This window comes from Cucumis melo, chromosome 2, assembly GCF_025177605.1.
Source record: "Cucumis melo cultivar AY chromosome 2, USDA_Cmelo_AY_1.0, whole genome shotgun sequence".
Lineage (NCBI taxonomy): Eukaryota > Viridiplantae > Streptophyta > Magnoliopsida > Cucurbitales > Cucurbitaceae > Cucumis > Cucumis melo.
The window spans coordinates 23,076,684-23,094,623 of record NC_066858.1 but is presented as its reverse complement, the minus strand read 5'-3'; the positions used below and the strand labels follow the sequence as shown (position 1 = coordinate 23,094,623).

At 36.2% G+C, this 17,940-nt stretch overlaps 4 protein-coding genes and 1 long non-coding RNA gene across 10 annotated transcripts; 2 read left to right on the top strand and 3 right to left on the bottom strand.

The window, feature by feature from the left end:
- The first annotated feature begins 1,299 nt into the window (after positions 1-1,299).
- Positions 1,300-5,211, top strand: LOC103494186 (zinc finger protein VAR3, chloroplastic). The gene is made up of 7 exons (XM_008455264.3): positions 1,300-1,804; positions 2,150-2,267; positions 2,434-2,780; positions 3,415-3,531; positions 3,936-4,052; positions 4,684-4,782; positions 4,948-5,211. The coding sequence occupies exons 1-7, from the start codon at positions 1,413-1,415 to the stop codon at positions 5,066-5,068; spliced, it is 1,311 nt and encodes a 436-aa protein (XP_008453486.1). The 5' UTR covers positions 1,300-1,412; the 3' UTR covers positions 5,069-5,211.
- Positions 5,212-5,969: 758 nt separating this feature from the next.
- LOC103494187 (uncharacterized) lies at positions 5,970-8,054 on the bottom strand. The gene is made up of 5 exons (XM_008455265.3): positions 7,880-8,054; positions 7,743-7,792; positions 7,454-7,580; positions 6,997-7,101; positions 5,970-6,672 (listed from the first exon to the last, which is right to left on the bottom strand). Exons 1-5 carry the CDS (start codon positions 7,992-7,994, stop codon positions 6,041-6,043), a joined length of 1,029 nt encoding a protein of 342 aa, XP_008453487.2. The 5' UTR covers positions 7,995-8,054; the 3' UTR covers positions 5,970-6,040.
- A 1,862-nt stretch (positions 8,055-9,916) lies between these two features.
- LOC127148117 (uncharacterized) lies at positions 9,917-11,642 on the bottom strand. Its single transcript, XR_007818776.1, has 2 exons — positions 11,525-11,642; positions 9,917-10,476 (listed from the first exon to the last, which is right to left on the bottom strand). It is a non-coding gene; the product is annotated as an uncharacterized LOC127148117 (long non-coding RNA).
- Positions 10,268-12,054, top strand: LOC103494191 (60S ribosomal protein L19-3-like). The gene is made up of 2 exons (XM_008455273.3): positions 10,268-10,411; positions 11,369-12,054. Exons 1-2 carry the CDS (start codon positions 10,300-10,302, stop codon positions 11,776-11,778), a joined length of 522 nt encoding a protein of 173 aa, XP_008453495.2. The 5' UTR covers positions 10,268-10,299; the 3' UTR covers positions 11,779-12,054.
- A 783-nt stretch (positions 12,055-12,837) lies between these two features.
- On the bottom strand, positions 12,838-17,304 carry LOC103494190 (DEAD-box ATP-dependent RNA helicase 42). Of its 6 annotated transcripts, none has more exons than XR_007818773.1 (4): positions 17,060-17,304; positions 13,610-16,971; positions 13,219-13,322; positions 12,838-13,068 (listed from the first exon to the last, which is right to left on the bottom strand). XR_007818773.1 is itself a non-coding variant. In XM_017045903.2 (3 exons), the coding sequence occupies exon 2, from the start codon at positions 16,963-16,965 to the stop codon at positions 13,612-13,614; it is 3,354 nt and encodes a 1,117-aa protein (XP_016901392.2). In that variant the 5' UTR covers positions 16,966-16,971; positions 17,060-17,304; the 3' UTR covers positions 12,838-13,068; positions 13,610-13,611. The 6 variants fall into 6 exon arrangements, 1 of the variants encoding a protein (XP_016901392.2); XR_007818775.1 differs by having other exon boundaries at positions 13,235-13,322; XR_007818771.1 differs by having other exon boundaries at positions 13,219-16,971.
- Between the last annotated feature and the right edge of the window lie 636 nt (positions 17,305-17,940).

Genomic DNA, 17,940 nt, shown 5'->3' with positions numbered 1-17,940 from the left:
CCATATAGTTTGTTGCTAAAATTGTGTAATAGAAACGTACATATTGATGACTTGGATTAAAGATTGCGATAGTTTATAGAGTCAAAGGTACAATTTAGTAGAATAGCTAAAAAAGAAACATATCCAAATTTAGGACACAACCTTTTCATTTTAGGTATTTGATTTAAATTCATAAATTTTATACTATCAACCTAAAGACATGATCTCAAATAGTGATTTCATCCGTGATGAACTTGACATAATTAAGAACAATACGTATAAAATATTTTGGCAAAGAGATTTTATAACTATGTCCATTTAAATTCAAAATATACCAAACGTTATTTGCAAATGTTCTACACTTACAACATTACAGATAAATGTCATGTAGGCATCTCAATCATTTTGACATCTCAATATAGTCAATATACTCTGTGTAGTTTCTTTAACCGAGACAATGGATTGATCTTTTCACTTTTAGAGAACGACATATTAACATTGTGGAGCGCGCTAAGCTTGACGAGTCACGCTTTCATTAAACATTTTTCTAAAAGGTTAAAGAAACACCACATTTAGAATAGTATTACATACAATATTATTTAGGTCATGTTTACCCCACTAAAAACCTAATAAATGAGTTGTAATAGAAAAGCAAGCCCTTGATTACGTTTGTTGTCGTGTACTAATTTTTTATGGTCGTAATGAGGTATGAGATCCACTTCCAAATATGTAATCAAAACACATAATCCAATTGAGTAATAAGAGGTGCTTAACTTGATTGCAGTTGAAAATTACGTAAAAATATCATTACTGTTATTGATATCGTTACAATAAGAAAATTATGAAAATGAACGGGAGAATTATTCACATATAATTAGGGGTGAGCATGAATTACAGAAAAACCGAGTCAATCGACCAAACCAAAGTTGGTTTGTTGGAAAACGAGAAGGATTGATTTTGTAAAGTTATAAATCCAAAATTTATATATATAAAAAATAAGTGTTAAATCGATCCAATAAAAACCGACCAACCGACGCTTTAAGTGTTGATATCGAGGTCGATTTGACATATTACTAAACCAATTATGGTCGATTCGAGATCGATTTTGTGAATAGATCATATTGAATTTAAAATAAAATAACTATTGACGATCACTCCTACATCTAATTATCAATTTAGTCAATCGATAACAATAACAAAAAAGTTGGAAGACAAATTACATTTGTAAACTATTTAAGCAAAATAGGATAAAAACATTTTAATCTATCTTTTATGTTTGAAACTCAATACTGTATATCTACCAATTGATTATTGAACCACTTTTCATTAGACCATTGACTCGTCTCTCTCATCACCCTAAAACCCATTTGCATAAACACCGAAGGGCAAAAACCCTTCTCGTTTTACTTGTGATATTCACCAAACCCACAATTATGGCAGCTCCCAAGTTCCTACACATCGGCACTGCAATCTCCCGAACTACATCCGGAGCTCTATCGCCATTCCTTTTCCCCAGAAGACTCCCTTCAAAGCTCATATCTTTCATGAAATGCAGTTCTTCTACCGTACTTGATTCTGTCGGCAGCGGCGGCGCTGATGCTCCCCAACTACACTCCACCCTCACCCACCACCCATGGCCTGAATGGGTTTCCTTCGTCGACGGCCTGAAAACCAAAGGTTACTTGATCGAACCTCCTTCAGAAGATGCAACTGGAGATGGGACTGGCGGTGATGAAGCTACGCCACCCGCGAATGATTACAGCGACATGAACGTGTTGAAGGATGCTTGTGTCAGCTTTGCGCGCGACCGCTATGATATTTTCAAGTGAGTTTTGTGTTTACAGGTTTCTGTTTTTGCAGTTTATCAACTAGAATTGGACTTGATATTGACGTGGCCACGGTTGCATCTTCTGGGAATGGATAGTTCATACCCCTGAAAGTATTCTCTATCCCTCTTAAACTTGGAGTGAATTGAAAGATTTTCATGGCCATTGTAGTTTAAGATTCTGGATTATTATATTATACCTGCTTAGATTGCCCTTGTTGCTCTTGGGAGGAAACTGTGGTAGTGTCTTCGTTCCAGTTGCATTTCTTAGCATGATATTGGTTACTGCCCTTGTCTTACATTTCTCAGGGCTTGTTTAGAATCTATTAATTTTTCTTTGTGCAGGTCGTTGTCTACAGATGATATTCAAACGATTGTGAAGGATGGATGCCCCAATATCCTCCGTAAAGTTGTCAATTCAGCTAAAAGGTTGAGGGCTTATGTGCAACTAGATGAAGGGGACGTATGTAGTCTCACTTAAATATCGTAATTGTTTTTTTCATAAGCTGGGTTTCCTTGTATCATGGCCTTGGTTGAGTCAATGTTGTTTAATTTGAAAGGGGAACTGAGTCTATTCAAGCATATGTCATAAGGTTTGTTTTTCATTTCAATATATTTACTTTGTACAGGTTTGTAGTACTTGCAACCTTCGAGGCTCCTGTGACAGAGCTTATGTTATTTTAAAGCAAACAGACGGAACTGCAAGAACTGTGGATATAGCTCGAGTATTGCTGGCCTATGCATTGGATCCAGTTGTTATGTCCGGAGGGGATAAACCTTCGGGTAGAGAGCGTGTCGAAGTCTCTGTGAGGAAATTGCTTTCTGAGTTATCCGAACTTAGTGAAAAACCCATTGATCCAGCAGCAGTGAAGGAGGTTATAAAATCTCCCAAAAGAAAAGAAAAATCATCAAAATTTATAGAGGATGCCTCAACTCAAGATGTTGAGATGAAGAGAGGGGATTGGATGTGTACAAAGTAAGTTATATTTGAAATGTATCTTCATTATTCTTTTGAACTACTTTTCTATTGGCTTGAATTTCTTTGTTCCCTTTGATGTGAAAAACAAAGCTACCATGGTACTGTTATTAGGGGCTGTGCTTTGATTAGGGGCTAGAAATCAGGTTCAAAGCTACTTTAACTTAACCAGTTTCTTCAATATTTTATTGTTTTACCATTTATTTCTGTCCTAGAAATTAAACAAAGGGATATGGATGATTAATTTTGAAGTAGTGAAAAGTAAGCCTCATCTAATACAAAGCACAAAACAAAGGAAAAGAATGACCAATTAGTGGGTGTGGGTGGAAGCGGGGTTGTGTTTTTTGGGCCAGAGATCAATTTGCATACTGTTTATTTGGTAGTCCCACTGTTCTTTCCACTTCAGTAATCCTTGTAGGAAAGCGTATGAATTACAAAAAGTTATAACAGAAATAGCTCCTGGGTAACCTGTTGCAGTATTCCTTGTAGGAAAGCGTATGAATCAAAAGATATTCTTCATGAATGTTTCATCTATCTATAAGCTTTATATTTTTGTGCTGATGAGATGTGGACGAGACCCAAAATCCTCTTATTTTAACTCTTTATATTTTGATTTAAAATCTCCATTTTGCAGATGCAATTTTTTGAATTTTGCGAGAAACAGAAGATGTTTAAAATGTAACGAAGATGGTCCTAAAAGAGTATGGGAAAATGATATTGAAATGAAGAATGGAGACTGGATTTGTCCAGAGTAAGTACATCTTCACGCTTGGTCACACTAACAAACAATTTTTTTGGCTTTTAATATTCGTATCTCTACTGATCAAGCAATAAACTTAATTGTTCTCTCACAAGTTCAAGCAATAAATATAAATCATTATTGTACAAATGATCCCTCATAGGCGTCTCATGTTTTGTACTAATAGAAATATTGTTTGGTTGATCAATAATTTCCTTTGCCTAAATCTACAGTTGCAAGAGTTATAGGTATAGATTCTGGTGCTCTAATATGATGTAATTACGATAAGTAATATAAGAGGACTTTTGCTCATCTTTCTGAAAATTGGCAGTTTTTCTTGATTTGTCAATGCTTCTTTTAAATCCTCAGATACATCCCTGATTAAACTCTTACATATTCCATTTGTCATGTAATAGATGCAACTTTATGAACTTCTCAAGAAATATTCGCTGCATGAAGTGCAAAACAGAGGGGCCAAAGAAGGTTAATGTCGACAATGTTGAAATGAAGAAGGGAGATTGGGTCTGCCCGCAGTAAGTTCACAACTTATCCTTATGCCACTTCATCCATAGTAATATAGTTTTCTATTACAGTGTCTGCAGTTACGTGCACTCACAGAAAATAGACTGTTTACTTCACGTTTGTCTGCTGGGTCTGCTGGGTTTGATTGCTCAATAGTGTAATAGTTATTTGATGTGGAGATTTGGATATGATACTAATTCTAGTACCTAGCCTCTTGAGAAAAAGTGGGTCACAGGTAAAGTGGATGCCAATACCAACCTTACCCCTTTGATTTCTATTTCAGAGAAACGATTTCTTTTTCCTTTTTTATGAACCGACCGGAAAAGTGATTAATTGGTTGAAGGTAGATTTTGTTGGGGAGGTTTGTTTGGTCAAGTGAATTGTCATCGACAGTTCTAGTGTAAAAAAGTAATCTATGTAACAAGAGAAATTTGACAACAAGCAGAACTATGTCAAAAATATCCCAAGTTGTTTAAATCTAATTATGACAATGTTTATTTTTTATGTGATTTCTCAGTTGGACCGGAGTGTTTGCATCTGTTTTCTAATTGTGCAACTTTCACGTTCATCTGTTCTTGTATTCTACAAAAATTGTTTTCTATTTAACGGTGCTGCTCTCTGCTGGTTGCATTTACCCTACAGATGTTCATTCATGAACTTCGCCAGTAACAAGAAATGTCTGCGTTGCCGAGTACTTCGTCCGAAGAGGGAACTGAATCAAGGAGAATGGGAATGCCCCTCGTAAGTTTACACTCTCTTGCACCCTTTTTTATTAAATGACAATGAGGTTTTGATCCTACAATGTTAAGAAAAGAAAAATACATGTGTCTCTCTTGCATTCATATGATTCATCGTGCAGTTTAGCCAATCTACGGAAGTAGTAATAAAAACATTTGGCTTCCACAGGTGTGTTTACGTGAATTTCAGAGGAAACACGAGCTGCCGCAAGTGCAATGTTGAGCGTCCTGAACGAGAAATAAGTGACGAGTACGATGAGCAACTATGGGAGTCACCTCGGGAAAGATGACGTCCAAGGCCAACAGAGCTCGATTAAATTCTGGGATGTTTGTATTGTTTGTTTGGGTTATTTTTCCATTAATTGTTTTGTTTTATGGAATTTATTTTGGGTTTTGGCTATTATTTTAATAATTGTCTCTTTTAGCGTCTAAATTGGGGCTTTAATTAGAAGTTTTTGAAAATCCAGCCTATTTACCTCCCGACATCTTTCATTGTATTGCATTTCCTAAAATTCAAGAGTTACTTTAGAGACCAAATTAAAAAAAAAGGGTTTTTGAAAACATTAATAATAATAATAGATAACAAACCGAGAAATGGCATTTATAAGCTTTATTAAAAAAGAGTTCAAAATCCAATAGTAAAAACTCAAACAGTTATCAAATGAAGCTTTTATGATTTTATAATTTAAAGTAAGCATTTTCATTTTTAAGTTAATAAATCATTTTTAAATGATTGAACAATGTTTTTCAAACGTGTCCAGGTTAATGCTATGTTGGGCAATTTATGTGCTATGTCTATTTGGACTTGTATTTGTATGTTCGAGATCTACTATCCAAAGATTCTTTATTATTATTTTTATCTTTATTTCCTTTTACAACCGTCAAAAGATGTCTTGGAATAAGCAGCATCCAAGAATCTCATGAACCAAAGATATCCTTGAGTGTTTGGTAGTATATGTCAACAAAGGTAAGTTTAAGCTAAAACTTAGTTGTCCAATAATCTCAGTAAGGTCAAGATATTCCTAAAATCTAAAAGGAGATATCTCTCGCTAAAGCCTAAAGGCAAGGGGCAGTGGGATCTTGTACCATTCAGTAAACCTAAAAGAATACGATGCTTGAAACAACTCATCTACTAGAACTTCCACATAAAACAAGAATCAAGTAAAACACAAAGTAAAGGCATTAAGGAAATACTCAAAACAAAACTAATTTTGCAAGATAAACTGGAAATGAACCTTATTGTCACAATTGTTCTTAGAATCTCAAGCACTTTGTTCAACTGAAAACTCAAATAGCATAGTGTGCTGATACTTCTCACCTGGTTTAACAACAACAGAAGGAAAGTTGGGTTGGTTCACCGCGTTGGGAAATCCTTGTGTCTCCAAACAAAGACCTGCATGCTTTCCATAAGCAGCCCCTCCTTTGCCAACAATACCATTCACATAGTTGCCTGTGTAAAACTGCACTCCAGGGGTATTGGCCCACAAGTTCAGGACCCGACCGCTTGATGGTTCCTTCACTTTGGCGACATGCTTCAGACCTGATTTTTCGTCTCCACAGTCGAGAACATAATTGTGGTCGTATCCCATGCCAACCTCATGAATAGAGGTACCTATCTTTTTTTCAGAAGTGAAATCGAAAGGGGTGCCTTTGACGGGCATGATTTCTCCGGTTGGGACAGTGTTTTCGTCGACTGGAGTAACATGGTTTGCCCAAAGTTGGATTGAATGGTTGAGAACGTCCCCTGAGTTATGCCCACCCAAGTTCCAGTAGGTGTGTTGAGCCAAGTTGATTATGGTGGGCTTGTTTTCAGGAATTGCCTCCATGTCAAGTCTCATTGTTGTGCTTGAGGTGAGTGTGTATGTCGCAGTAACAGAAATAGCTCCTGGGTAACCTGTTGCAGGATAAAAAAGTGTTCATCTCTGATTCTAAGGTGATGTTTGGTACCCATTTCGTTTTTTGTTCTTGGTTTTTAATAATTATTTTTTTAATTTCTTAACATAATTTGCATCCTTCTTGGTAAACAAAATTTGGCTTGATTTTTTATTTTACCAGATAACAAAAAAAAAAAAAAAAAAAGAAATTAAGAAGTGGAATAACTGTTTATAGACTTAATTTTAAAAAACAAAAAAGCCAAAAACCTAAGGGTTATCAAACAAAAAACAAGGCCTAAATCATTTGGATGAAAACAAAGGAAGGAAGATGAATATTAGATTACCTTCATCTCCATCGGCACTGTGATACTTAAAGGTGATGGACGGATTTTCCCCCTTTTTGTATTCACTCAATTGCCATACTTTCTTGTCAAATCCTTCATTCCCACCTGAAAGAATTAGAGAGAGTGCTTCAGACGACTCCTAAGGATGGCACATAATACAGAGAGGGAAAAGCAAAAAAGGCCAAAACTAAAAGTTTCTTCCATTTACTCAACAACTCGAACTGTAAAATATTTGACGAACACACTTCAATTAGCAGAATTTTTTAAAAACTCTGCCTGCCCTTATAGATAAAAATGAACATGGTCAACCGCCAAAATTCCCACCATGGTAGATTTGGAGTAATAATAAGTGAGAGACGACAAACTCGTGTTGCGAGATTTCAGATCAAAGAAAACATTCACTGCCTCTGAATATTGCAACATACAAGATCCATTGACAAAACCAATGAAACCTTACCATGGAGACTGTTTGGAGGTCTATTAACAGGCAAAGAGTATTGTTCCCCATTGAGTGTGAACTTCCCATCTTTGATTCTATTAGCGACTCGACCAACAATGCAGCCAAAATAAGGCGCAAGACCTTTCTGTTCATAATGAAATCCACAAACATAACAAAATTCAATCGCAATTTTGAGAAAGAAAATGCAAGCATCTATTCTAAACCCCACAATTCTGTCAATTCCGGGATATCCAGAACCATTTGCATCGAAATCAAATAGATCACAATAAAAAGCTAAAAATCTTACCAAGTACGGGTCGAGAGAATCAAATCCAAGGACTACATCAGCCAATTTTCCTACAAAGTTGCATAAAGACCACGATCAACAACATTACAAGAGAACGGAGAAATGCAAAAAAAAAAAAAAAAAAAAGAGTTTGTTACCATCTTTATCTGGAACAGAGAGAGAAGTGATAGTGCAACCAAGATTGGAAATGAGAACCTGCATGGTCCCATTGTTGAGTTCGAAAAGCTCGGGAGTCTGAGTCTGATCCGCCATTGGAATACCTTTGAGTAAGAAGAGAGAGAATAAACCACAGAATTATATATAGAGATATGTTTGAAACGTAAAAGTACTTAATAAATTAATATTTAGAAGAAATCTCGAGCAGTTAGACTATCACGTTAGATTATGACGTCATATAATCTACTACTCTTTTTTTTAACGTCAATTTCCGTTAATTCTATTTTATAAATATTTCTTAGGGTAAATTCTTTCCAATTTAATAGATCCATATTTTGAAGTTATTTTTAAATATAGCAAATTATAGTACTATGACCCTGGAACTATCGAAAACCAGAACTCGATGATCCATTTTATTAAAAATAAGATCGGTGGTCAATTTAATTAAAATGTATCGAAAAAATGATGTAATATTATTTAATATTATATTATATAAATATTTGAGGTAAAAGAAAGGTTGTCAGGCCCAATACACCATTAAGGGCAAAAAAGAAAAAAAAAGCAGGCGAGAAAACCAAACTGACCACTAAACCAAGAAAATCGAACTGACCCGTTGAATGTAGCTTTTTGGTTTCTCTTGTATAAATCTGACTAAATCAGTTTTCCACCGACCCGTTGAATGTAGCTTTTTGGTTTCTCTTGTATAAATCTGACTAAATCAGTTTTCGACCCCGATTTTTGTACAAAGTTGTCTGATCACCCCTACTAGATTATCTACAATTGTTTTTTAATCATGAGGGTTACTAAAACAAATTATTGATTCGAAGCGAGTTAAACAAAATCTTGAATCTTATGAACCAATTTAGGTTAGCCATGATTTAAGGAAATGATTTAAAACTAGATAGATTATGTAGAATGAGAAAATTTTGAAATAATACATCTAAAATCCTAAAGTTTTGATGAACCCAAAGTGAAAATAAAGTTAGGAATTTGGTAATATATAGGCTTTTAGCTAATATAATAAGATGAAACTAATAATTTAATTACGAATGGTATAAAATCCAATGAAATTTGATAACCCTAATCAAGAAAGTGTTTTTTCTTTCATATTTCAAACCTTTTTCTGCATTAATAAATTATGAGGATGAAAGGAGGGAAGTTGCAGTGAAGATGGTTGTGGGTAACTTAATAATACCCCTGTCTACCACATAAGATGCACAAAAATGAATATAACCGAATGAAGATAAAAATGGAAAAGAAAAAAAGTAGGTTAATTGCATGGTAAAAGTTGGGTAGAATGACAAGTTGCAGCCTGTCAAAAAAACTTCCTACTTATGAACATTATTACTCAATGTGTTGAATATACTTTGAACTCGAAGTGTTTTGATTACTCATTTACTTAATATAAAAATTTCAAAACATATTATATAATGTATCGGACTAAATTGTATTGATGACCTACCTTGAACACCCAAAATAAAAATGCTCGATCATTTTAACACTTAAGGTTTTAGAAAATTTAACTTTTACATCATTTTCGAACAATTTTACCAACTTAACCCAAGCTTTTAGAAAATTTGACTTCTTCACCGTTTTCAAACAACCCCTTCTATTTTTCTCTCTTCCTCCACCGTTATCCCTTCTTTTCCCTGCATAACAAGACGAACACCAAAGAACAAGAGAGCAAGGAGTGGGATAACAAGATAGAGGATAGTAAGACAATGGAGAGTGAGACGAGACAAACATAACAAAGAGCAATCTATGCGAAAGAAAGGAGTGAGGGCGATTAGCAATTTTTTCATGTGCAGTCTCGACGAAGAAAGAAAAGACAAATGGATAATTTCACACATGCATGATGTTGCTCAATGAGTTGTAATAAGTGGGGGATTTATCATTTTAAACCTCCAAAAAGGGTCAACAGTGTCATTTTTCCAAAATAATGCAAGAAAAGAAAAGAGTACTCTTGTGATAAATCAGTGAAAAAATAATTAGTAATATCTTATAAATACTATATTCAATAGCTGAATCAATGACATATATATCAATTACCACAGTTTATAAATGTGAAGTTAAACATATCATCCTTCCTCACTTTAATAAAAAATAACACAAACAAATTAATTACAACTTTACTTTGGCCCCAAGGAAACACTTAAAATTTTCAAGCCCTGTTTGAATGGTCAAAGAAACAAAGGGGAATATGGAAGAAACGAAGAAGGCATAATCCTTGCATCCCAAGTAACACAAAACCAAGCAATTGACATTTTACTTTATATATAAAACCTTTCAGATTCGTTTTCATATAGAAAGCATTTAAGCCAATTAGCTCACCTCAAGCTCTTTCAAGTTTGCATTTTTTTGGTCCAGTGTAGAGAAGAAGTCACCACAAGCAGAACAAACAATGGTGTCTCTCACCCTACAAAAGCGGCTTGCCGCCAGCAGCCTTGACTGTGGCAAACGTCGAGTATGGCTTGATCCGAACGAGACCACCACCATCTCCTTGGCCAATTCAAGTAAGCACTTCAACTTTTTCTAGAAAATTGTTGCATCTTCTCTTTTCTTTTCTCTTCGTGTTAGACTTGAAGAGTCATGAAGTTTAGTTGCAAGTTCATAACCATTTAAAGAGAACAGTGAAGAAGATAGAAAAATCTATCTTAGTATAAGGCAGGTTTGATCAGTCATCACTTTGATGTTCGATGTTGAGTAATATTGATTTTAGAAAAATCTAAAAACATTTCAAATAGTGTTTTCTGTTGAGGTGCTTAATAACTAGATGCATGTTTTGAAATAATTATAATAAACGTTCTCTTACATACATATCAATCATGCATATAAAATTTTCATAATAAAACAAATAAAAAAATTAGAGAAAAATATAGTTATCACAATTATTTAGTTAAATAAGTTCTCAAATTGAACATTCTTTTTTAGACCCCATTTGATAATATTTTTGTTATTGAAAATTAAACCTATAGACACCTAACTTCCTACCTTTGCTATCTATATTATATACTACCAATTGTTTAAATAACCAAACCAAAACTTGAAACTAAAAAAAGTAACTTAAAAAAGTTATTTTTGTTTTTGAAATTTAGCTAAGAATTCAACCACATAGAGAGAATATAGACCTAGTTTTGGAAAACAAAAATAAAAAATGAAATGGTCATCACACGAGAACTTAGTAATTCGATAATTCTAAAATCGTTTTTAAAACCAAACTTAATAACTCAAGATCACTTTTAAATAAAATCACTTTGAAAGCGAACATAAATATGATTATATAAAAATCAATCGTACCATCTCTTTTTCTAAAATCATTGGTTCTACTGGATACAGATTTCACACAAGAGTGGGCAATGAAATCTTTAGTTTCAGAAAAGAAATTTGTACCTGATATTAACAATTCAAGTATAGCAAAATCGTTTCTAAAAGAATAAAAACATTTGAACTAAAGCATTTGTAACTATCAGGAATGAGCATCAGAAAGCTCATAAAAGATGGCCTAATCATCAAAAGATTGACAACAACCCACTCAAAATCTCGATCTCGACAACGCCATCAAGCAAAATCAAGAGGACGTCACTCAGGGAATGGAAAACGAAGAGGAACAAAGGAAGCAAGGTTACCTACAAAGCTGCTATGGATGAGAAGAATGAGAGTCCTCCGAAGATTACTGCGGAAGTACAGAGACTATGAGAAGATAGATAGGCATATTTATCATCAAATGTACATTAGAGTGAAGGGAAACGTCTACAAAAACAAGCGTGTTCTAATGGAAAGCATTCACAAAGTCAAGGCCGAAAAAGCATTAGAAAAAACACTTTCTATTCAGGTGGAGGCCAAGAGAGCAATAAATAGTAAAGCTATAATAAGATTGTGAAACAGAAAGATTACTCTACCATTAAGGCTCTGGCTGTGACATAATTCACAAATTCAGGGTCTGTCTTCCTCAGCCATATAGGGGAAGCTCAATAAAACAAATGGTTAGATCAAAACTGTATAATGGTCCATTAATATTTTTCAACTACATATGTATTTGTATGTTTCACATGAGTTTCATGATGACAAATCTAACAGAGTGAACAGTAATTGTTACCTACAGATATTCAAACAGCATTCATGTGCAATGAAAAGGAAATAACATCCTATTTAGAACCTCATTTTCAGATATTTGGCCAATAGCTGGTTGGCAGGTTTTACAATATGAGAATGGAAGCTACATTGTCCAACAATGCTTTCTTGATTGTTCCATCCAAGGGAATGTCTTACACGTTACCCAAATGAATGAAGAATAACATCCATTCCAAATGCAAGCTTCCTCCATGAAGGACGATCAGAGTTCAAATTACCTTCACTTCGCTGCATAAAAAGGCTACAAGGCAAACCATTATCTCATAATGAAACTGGAAACAACCAAAAGATATTCTAAAGAAGCCAATAGGACTCCCAACTTCTAACTGGGGGTTAAGGAAGGACATTTCTGACTCCCATCCCCCGGGAGACCTCCCCTTGCCACCATCCTCTTAATTTCTTTGGTCCAAGCTCCGGTCTGGTAATGGCATAGCCTTCTCCCAGATTTCACAACCCTGCAATGGTGGATGCCTGTGGTTGACAAAATTTGCGCTCAATCATTTCAATTAACCATGAAACGATCAATCATTTTTATTTGACCATTCTCTAGACAGTTCAGCATAAAAGTAAAGGAAAAATGAGGTTCTCAAAGCTCGCCCATTATCCTTTCTAGTCTCGGTATTCCATATAATGCAAAACAATCACATTACTGTTCTTAAGGTAGAAAATGTTAACAAATAGAACGCAAAGACAATAAATTTCAACAGATTATAGGATCCCATAACATATGCAAGTTCATCTAACACAATTAGGCTAGTGATTCTTGGAAAGCATAGTAAATTGGTAGAAAAGTCTGAGAATCTAAGGATTAGATAAAAGGCAACACTCTGAATACTATAAATATTTCATATATGAAATATTCATAAATGAAATCAATATCTGTATGGGGGATCAACAGTACAGTGTATGTACATTTCATAAACCAGATATGACAAACCATGACCATCTAACTTGAGGGCTTTCAACATTCCAGCTGATAATCAGAACATCATGAGGATCACGGAAGTAAAACAATTGACTGCAGCATTCAAAATTAAACCTGGAAAAAGGAAAAATAAAATTCACATAAACCCAAAAGAAGGGTAAAAGATTCTAATTGATAAAGTATGGTAACAATAGCAAGTGCAGAATAGCCCCGCTGGAGCGTTTGATCAAACTGAGCAAGTGCAAGGATGTCTGGAACACTAACGCAAAGGGTGGCGCACCATAATTGCCATCTGATAGCCACTATTGCAAGGTAATAGCGGAGAGACAATATTGAACATGTGATCTAGGTATATAACATCCCTCGCACCATAGGAAAAGAAAAACAGAACAAAAATCAAAAGAGGCGAACATTGAAATAATATACATATTAATGATATCTTACATCTAGGGCAAAATTCTACAAGATATTAGAAAGCTAAGAAGAATTAGAAATCCTGAGAATACTATGCTCCTGGCTCAACTAATAGAATCTTTTGTTTCTCAATTTGAAAATAGAAACAAGGAAATGGGGGAAAAGCACATGAAACGTGCAATTTCCAGCAATAAAAGGATTCATCTAAACCATGCCGTCAAAGTAAAGATTAAGTTCTCACACTTAAACGACTGAATATCTGCCTGGTTGTGATCCACCGGGTAGTGACAGTGTTTGGTTTGTAATGTCCTCAAGGACACGTTTTAACTCAGCTTTAGCTCTCTTAACAGACTGTTCGGTAGGACCTTCAATGAACAAGTAAAGCTTGCGCTCTCCAGGTCCAGCAATCTTGCCTGGTGGAAAGAACTGTCCCCTAGTAGTAATAGCAGCTCCAGTCCACTCTGAAATTGGGCCTAAGGTCTCCTTATGGGTTACCTTCCATCGAGCATTCTGTGGGAAATCGTTAATTTCCAATTCTGCTTCATAGTGTTCAGGTATTGCACTGGCTTGAATCTTGGCTAGGTTGTGTTGCAAGTTCATTGCAGCTGCTAGTGCTGCCCTTGCAGCGGCCCCATCATTAGTAACTGTAGGCAATGTTGCACTAGGAATAACTGGCATTGTTCCTGGAATTGTGAGCCCAAGAACACCGGGCAGAGAAACAGGTAATCCGCCATTTGGAAGTAGCTGAGCAGCAGAGCTGGGAGTTGTGATTGAAACTGCACTGACTTTTGTGGCAGCTGCTATAGCAGCTATCTGGGCCAAAGCTGCCTGCTGTGAGATATCACCACCTGCCTTCCGGACACCATCGTCTTCATCTTCTGAATCTGATTTGTCCTCCTCAAAACCATATTCTTTAGCTTGGGCTTTCTTTGCTGCCCTCCTCACTTCATCTTCTTCCTCATTAAATTTGAAACCACTGCCACCATAGCCAGTTCCATGGGCCTGCTCTAGTCCTTGATTCACCTTCGCCATGAAACTATCAGCAAGAGCTCTCAGGTCATCAGGAACAACCTGCTCGGAGAGTTCCAATGCTTTCACCAGATCTGGTGCATATCTTGAATCTTCCTCAGCAATAAATGTGATGGCGCACCCTTTACGACCGGCTCGGCCTGTGCGACCCACGCGATGCACATAATCTTCATAGTGGTTTGGGACATCAAAATTGATCACTAGCTCCAGCTCCTTGACATCTAAACCCCTGGCAGCAATACTAGTTGCAATTAACAAGTTGCACACATTGCTTTTGAAATCTGATATGGTAGACTCACGATCAGTCTGATCCTTTGCTCCATGGAGTGAGAGGCAAGGGTAACCGTGCTTAAGGAGATCCCTAAAGAGGGCATCACATTTCTCCTGTGAGTGGACAAAAATTAGAATCTTGCCTTTCTCGTACCATTCTCCCAACAGTTCTAACAGTCTCAAAAACCTCTCATTTTCAGGCCTCACTTCAACTAACTGTGTTATGTCCTTATTCACAACACTCCTCCCACCAACCTGTATTTCAACAGGTTTGTTTAACACTTTACGAGCCAAAATTTCAACTTGACGAGGAAAAGTAGCAGAAAATAGTACAGTTTGACGGTCTGGTCGAATATTCTGCACAATTCGAGTAATCTGCGGTTCAAATCCCATGTCAAACATCCTATCAGCTTCATCCATAACTAAATATGTAACTCTACGCAGATTTGTTATTTTACCAGCACTAGTGCAGAGTATATCAATCATCCTTCCTGGAGTACAAACTACTATTTCAGCTCCACGCTTAAGCTCACTAATTTGTTGGGCAACACCAGAACCTCCATATACAGGCACACACCTTAGACCCATAACCTTTGAAAATTTTTTTATGTCACTGTGAATCTGCTGGACCAACTCTCTGGTAGGAGCCATTATAAGCCCAATAGGACCATCACCAGGTACGACGGGTGATTGATCCTTGATATGCCTCAGCATTGGAAGCACAAATGCAAGCGTTTTTCCAGATCCAGTTTTGGCAATACCAATGCAATCTCGGCCACTCATGACTATAGGCAATGCCTGAGCTTGAATTGGCATTGGCTTCTCATAGTTAAGTTTCTTGATCGTTTCTAAGATTTTACTCGTAAGTCCAGTTTGATGCCAGGTTTTAACAGGCTTCGGAACATCTTTTCCATGTATCTTCAATTCCAATTGCTTCCGATAAGCAGCAACTTCTTCCGAAGTCATCCTCAATATCTCCTTCACTTCGATATAGAAGTTTTTACGGAAAGGTTGATAGTCCATCTTTGAATGGTCAACAATAGAGAGCTTCTCAGCCTTTGTCTTCTTCACCCTTTTCATGAACTCGTCGTCATCTTCATCTTCTAAAGTATCTGCATCGTTCTCAAGATCTCCATAGTCTGTGTCAGAATCTTCACCAGGAATTATTCTGCCCATTGATTTATTTGGAATTCTTCTTTGAGCCTTACCACCACTCTGATCGCTTGGTTTATCTCTGCTCTTCAACTCTGCAATTTTATCACCATTAACTGTGGGGACCTCAACTTTGTTTAGCTTCTCCACTTCAGGTAACACCATGGAGTTCATGAATGCATCCAGAGGATCAATTTCATCATCAGCTGCATCACCATCAATGCTATCTTGCGGTGGAGGTGCAGCTGCTTCATTGCCATTGTTGAAGTTCACTGCAACCTGTTCACCATCTACAAGTGGCTTAGAATTTTCATCCACATCCATATCCGTCTCAGTGGGCCTGGCATTTTCATACTCATCATCAGATTCACCTTCAAGGGTCCATGTCTTGCCAGATTTTGGTTCATCAGCATTCAGTTCACCCTGCTTATCTTCATCAGCTTCTTCTTTCAATCTCCGTGACTTTTGCCACTCCTGAACTCTTCGCCTTCGTTTTTCCATTTCTTCATCTAACCTTTTTTGTTCATTTTCCAACTCCTCTTCACGAGTTGGTTTTGTTTCATTCTTATCAAATCCATCTTCTTCACTCTTTTCTCGTGGACTCTCGTCAATGTGATCTCTCTGCTTATTTATCCTGCTATTACTTTCGTGAGCTCTATGGTCGTCGTCGTCTCTCCTACGCCGCTTCCTACCATGTTCAGTAGAATCTTCATCAGATTCGCTAACAACTTCCCGCCGCTTCCTTCTATCTTTGTCTCTTTCTTTTTCCCTATCTCTCTCACGTTCTCTCCTCTCCCTGTCTCTATCTCTATCCCTCTTATCTTTTTCTTTCTCTCTTGCCCTTTCTCTCTTCTCCTTGTCCCTGGTTTTCTCCCTCGCCCGGTCCCTCTCCTTCCTCCTATCCCTTCCTCTATCTCTTTCATCATCCCGATTCCGTGTTTTATCCTTATCCCTTCTAAGTTTTTCCTTTTCCCTCTCGTGTTGCACCAGCTCTTCAGAATCATAACTCCTTTCCCGATCTCTCTTCTCCTTGTCCCTGCCTCTATCTCCATTTCTCTCTTTATCCCTTTCCCTATCGCGTTCACGATGACTCTTCTTTGGTTCATCCAAATCGTCTCTTCTAGATTTACTTCTCCCTTCCTCCATTGATTGCTGCTACAAAAGCTTCCAAATCAAAGGGAGAAACAAACAAAAACAAAACAATTCGAATCCGAAAAACTATGAAACTAGAAAAGCTAACCAGGTCAAGGAGGAAAGAGTAGTCGAAAACCCTAATTCCGGTGTTTGAAGAGCTGCGTTGGCCGGTGAGAAGCTGTAGGCTCCAACCGCGCCGTTCAGTCCGATCACGGAAAAGAGATCCCCGCTCTCCTTAGCTTAGTCCTTTGGGAGATGGCTGTGTTCAGGCCCATCTCAACTTATTCGGCCCAAATCTCTACTTTCTTACCATTCGCAAATTTATGAGAAATATCTATAAACCGATAAAAGTATGCAAATGTCTACAATTTTGAACTTTCTCATAAATAGATTCTACCACATATATATATACCAAACAGAACTTTCCTCTTATGTGTTCCTTTCCTCCCAATTTAATGTGTATATATATATATTAATTATTTCTTTGATTGTTAAATGGTTTAGAATATATTTTGTTAGAATTCCAACCCGTAACTATAAAGTTTATGATTCACTATATTGACGGTAACTATAAAGTTTGTGAATTCAAATTGACGTATTTTCAATTGTACTAATAAAACATAACTTTTTTTTGATATTGGATTATCAGTAACTTATTAAAAAACTAATTAATTATTATTTTTTCGAAAAATTTTATAAACAGAATGATATAACAAAGTTTGTGATTTGATATAGACTAGCCAGAAAGACGAATGTAGAAATCTTTTAGTACATTGATAGCCATCTAAAAATGTCTATTAATATGCATCATTGATAGAGTCTGAAATTTTCCTATATTTTAATAAAATTTTGCCATTTACAATAATTAAAAAAAAAGAAATGTATATTCAAGTGAAGGGAAACATCTACTAAAAACAAGGAAAGCATTCGCTAAATCACGGCTGAAAAAGCATTAGAAAAAACACTTTCCATTCAACCGGAGGCCAA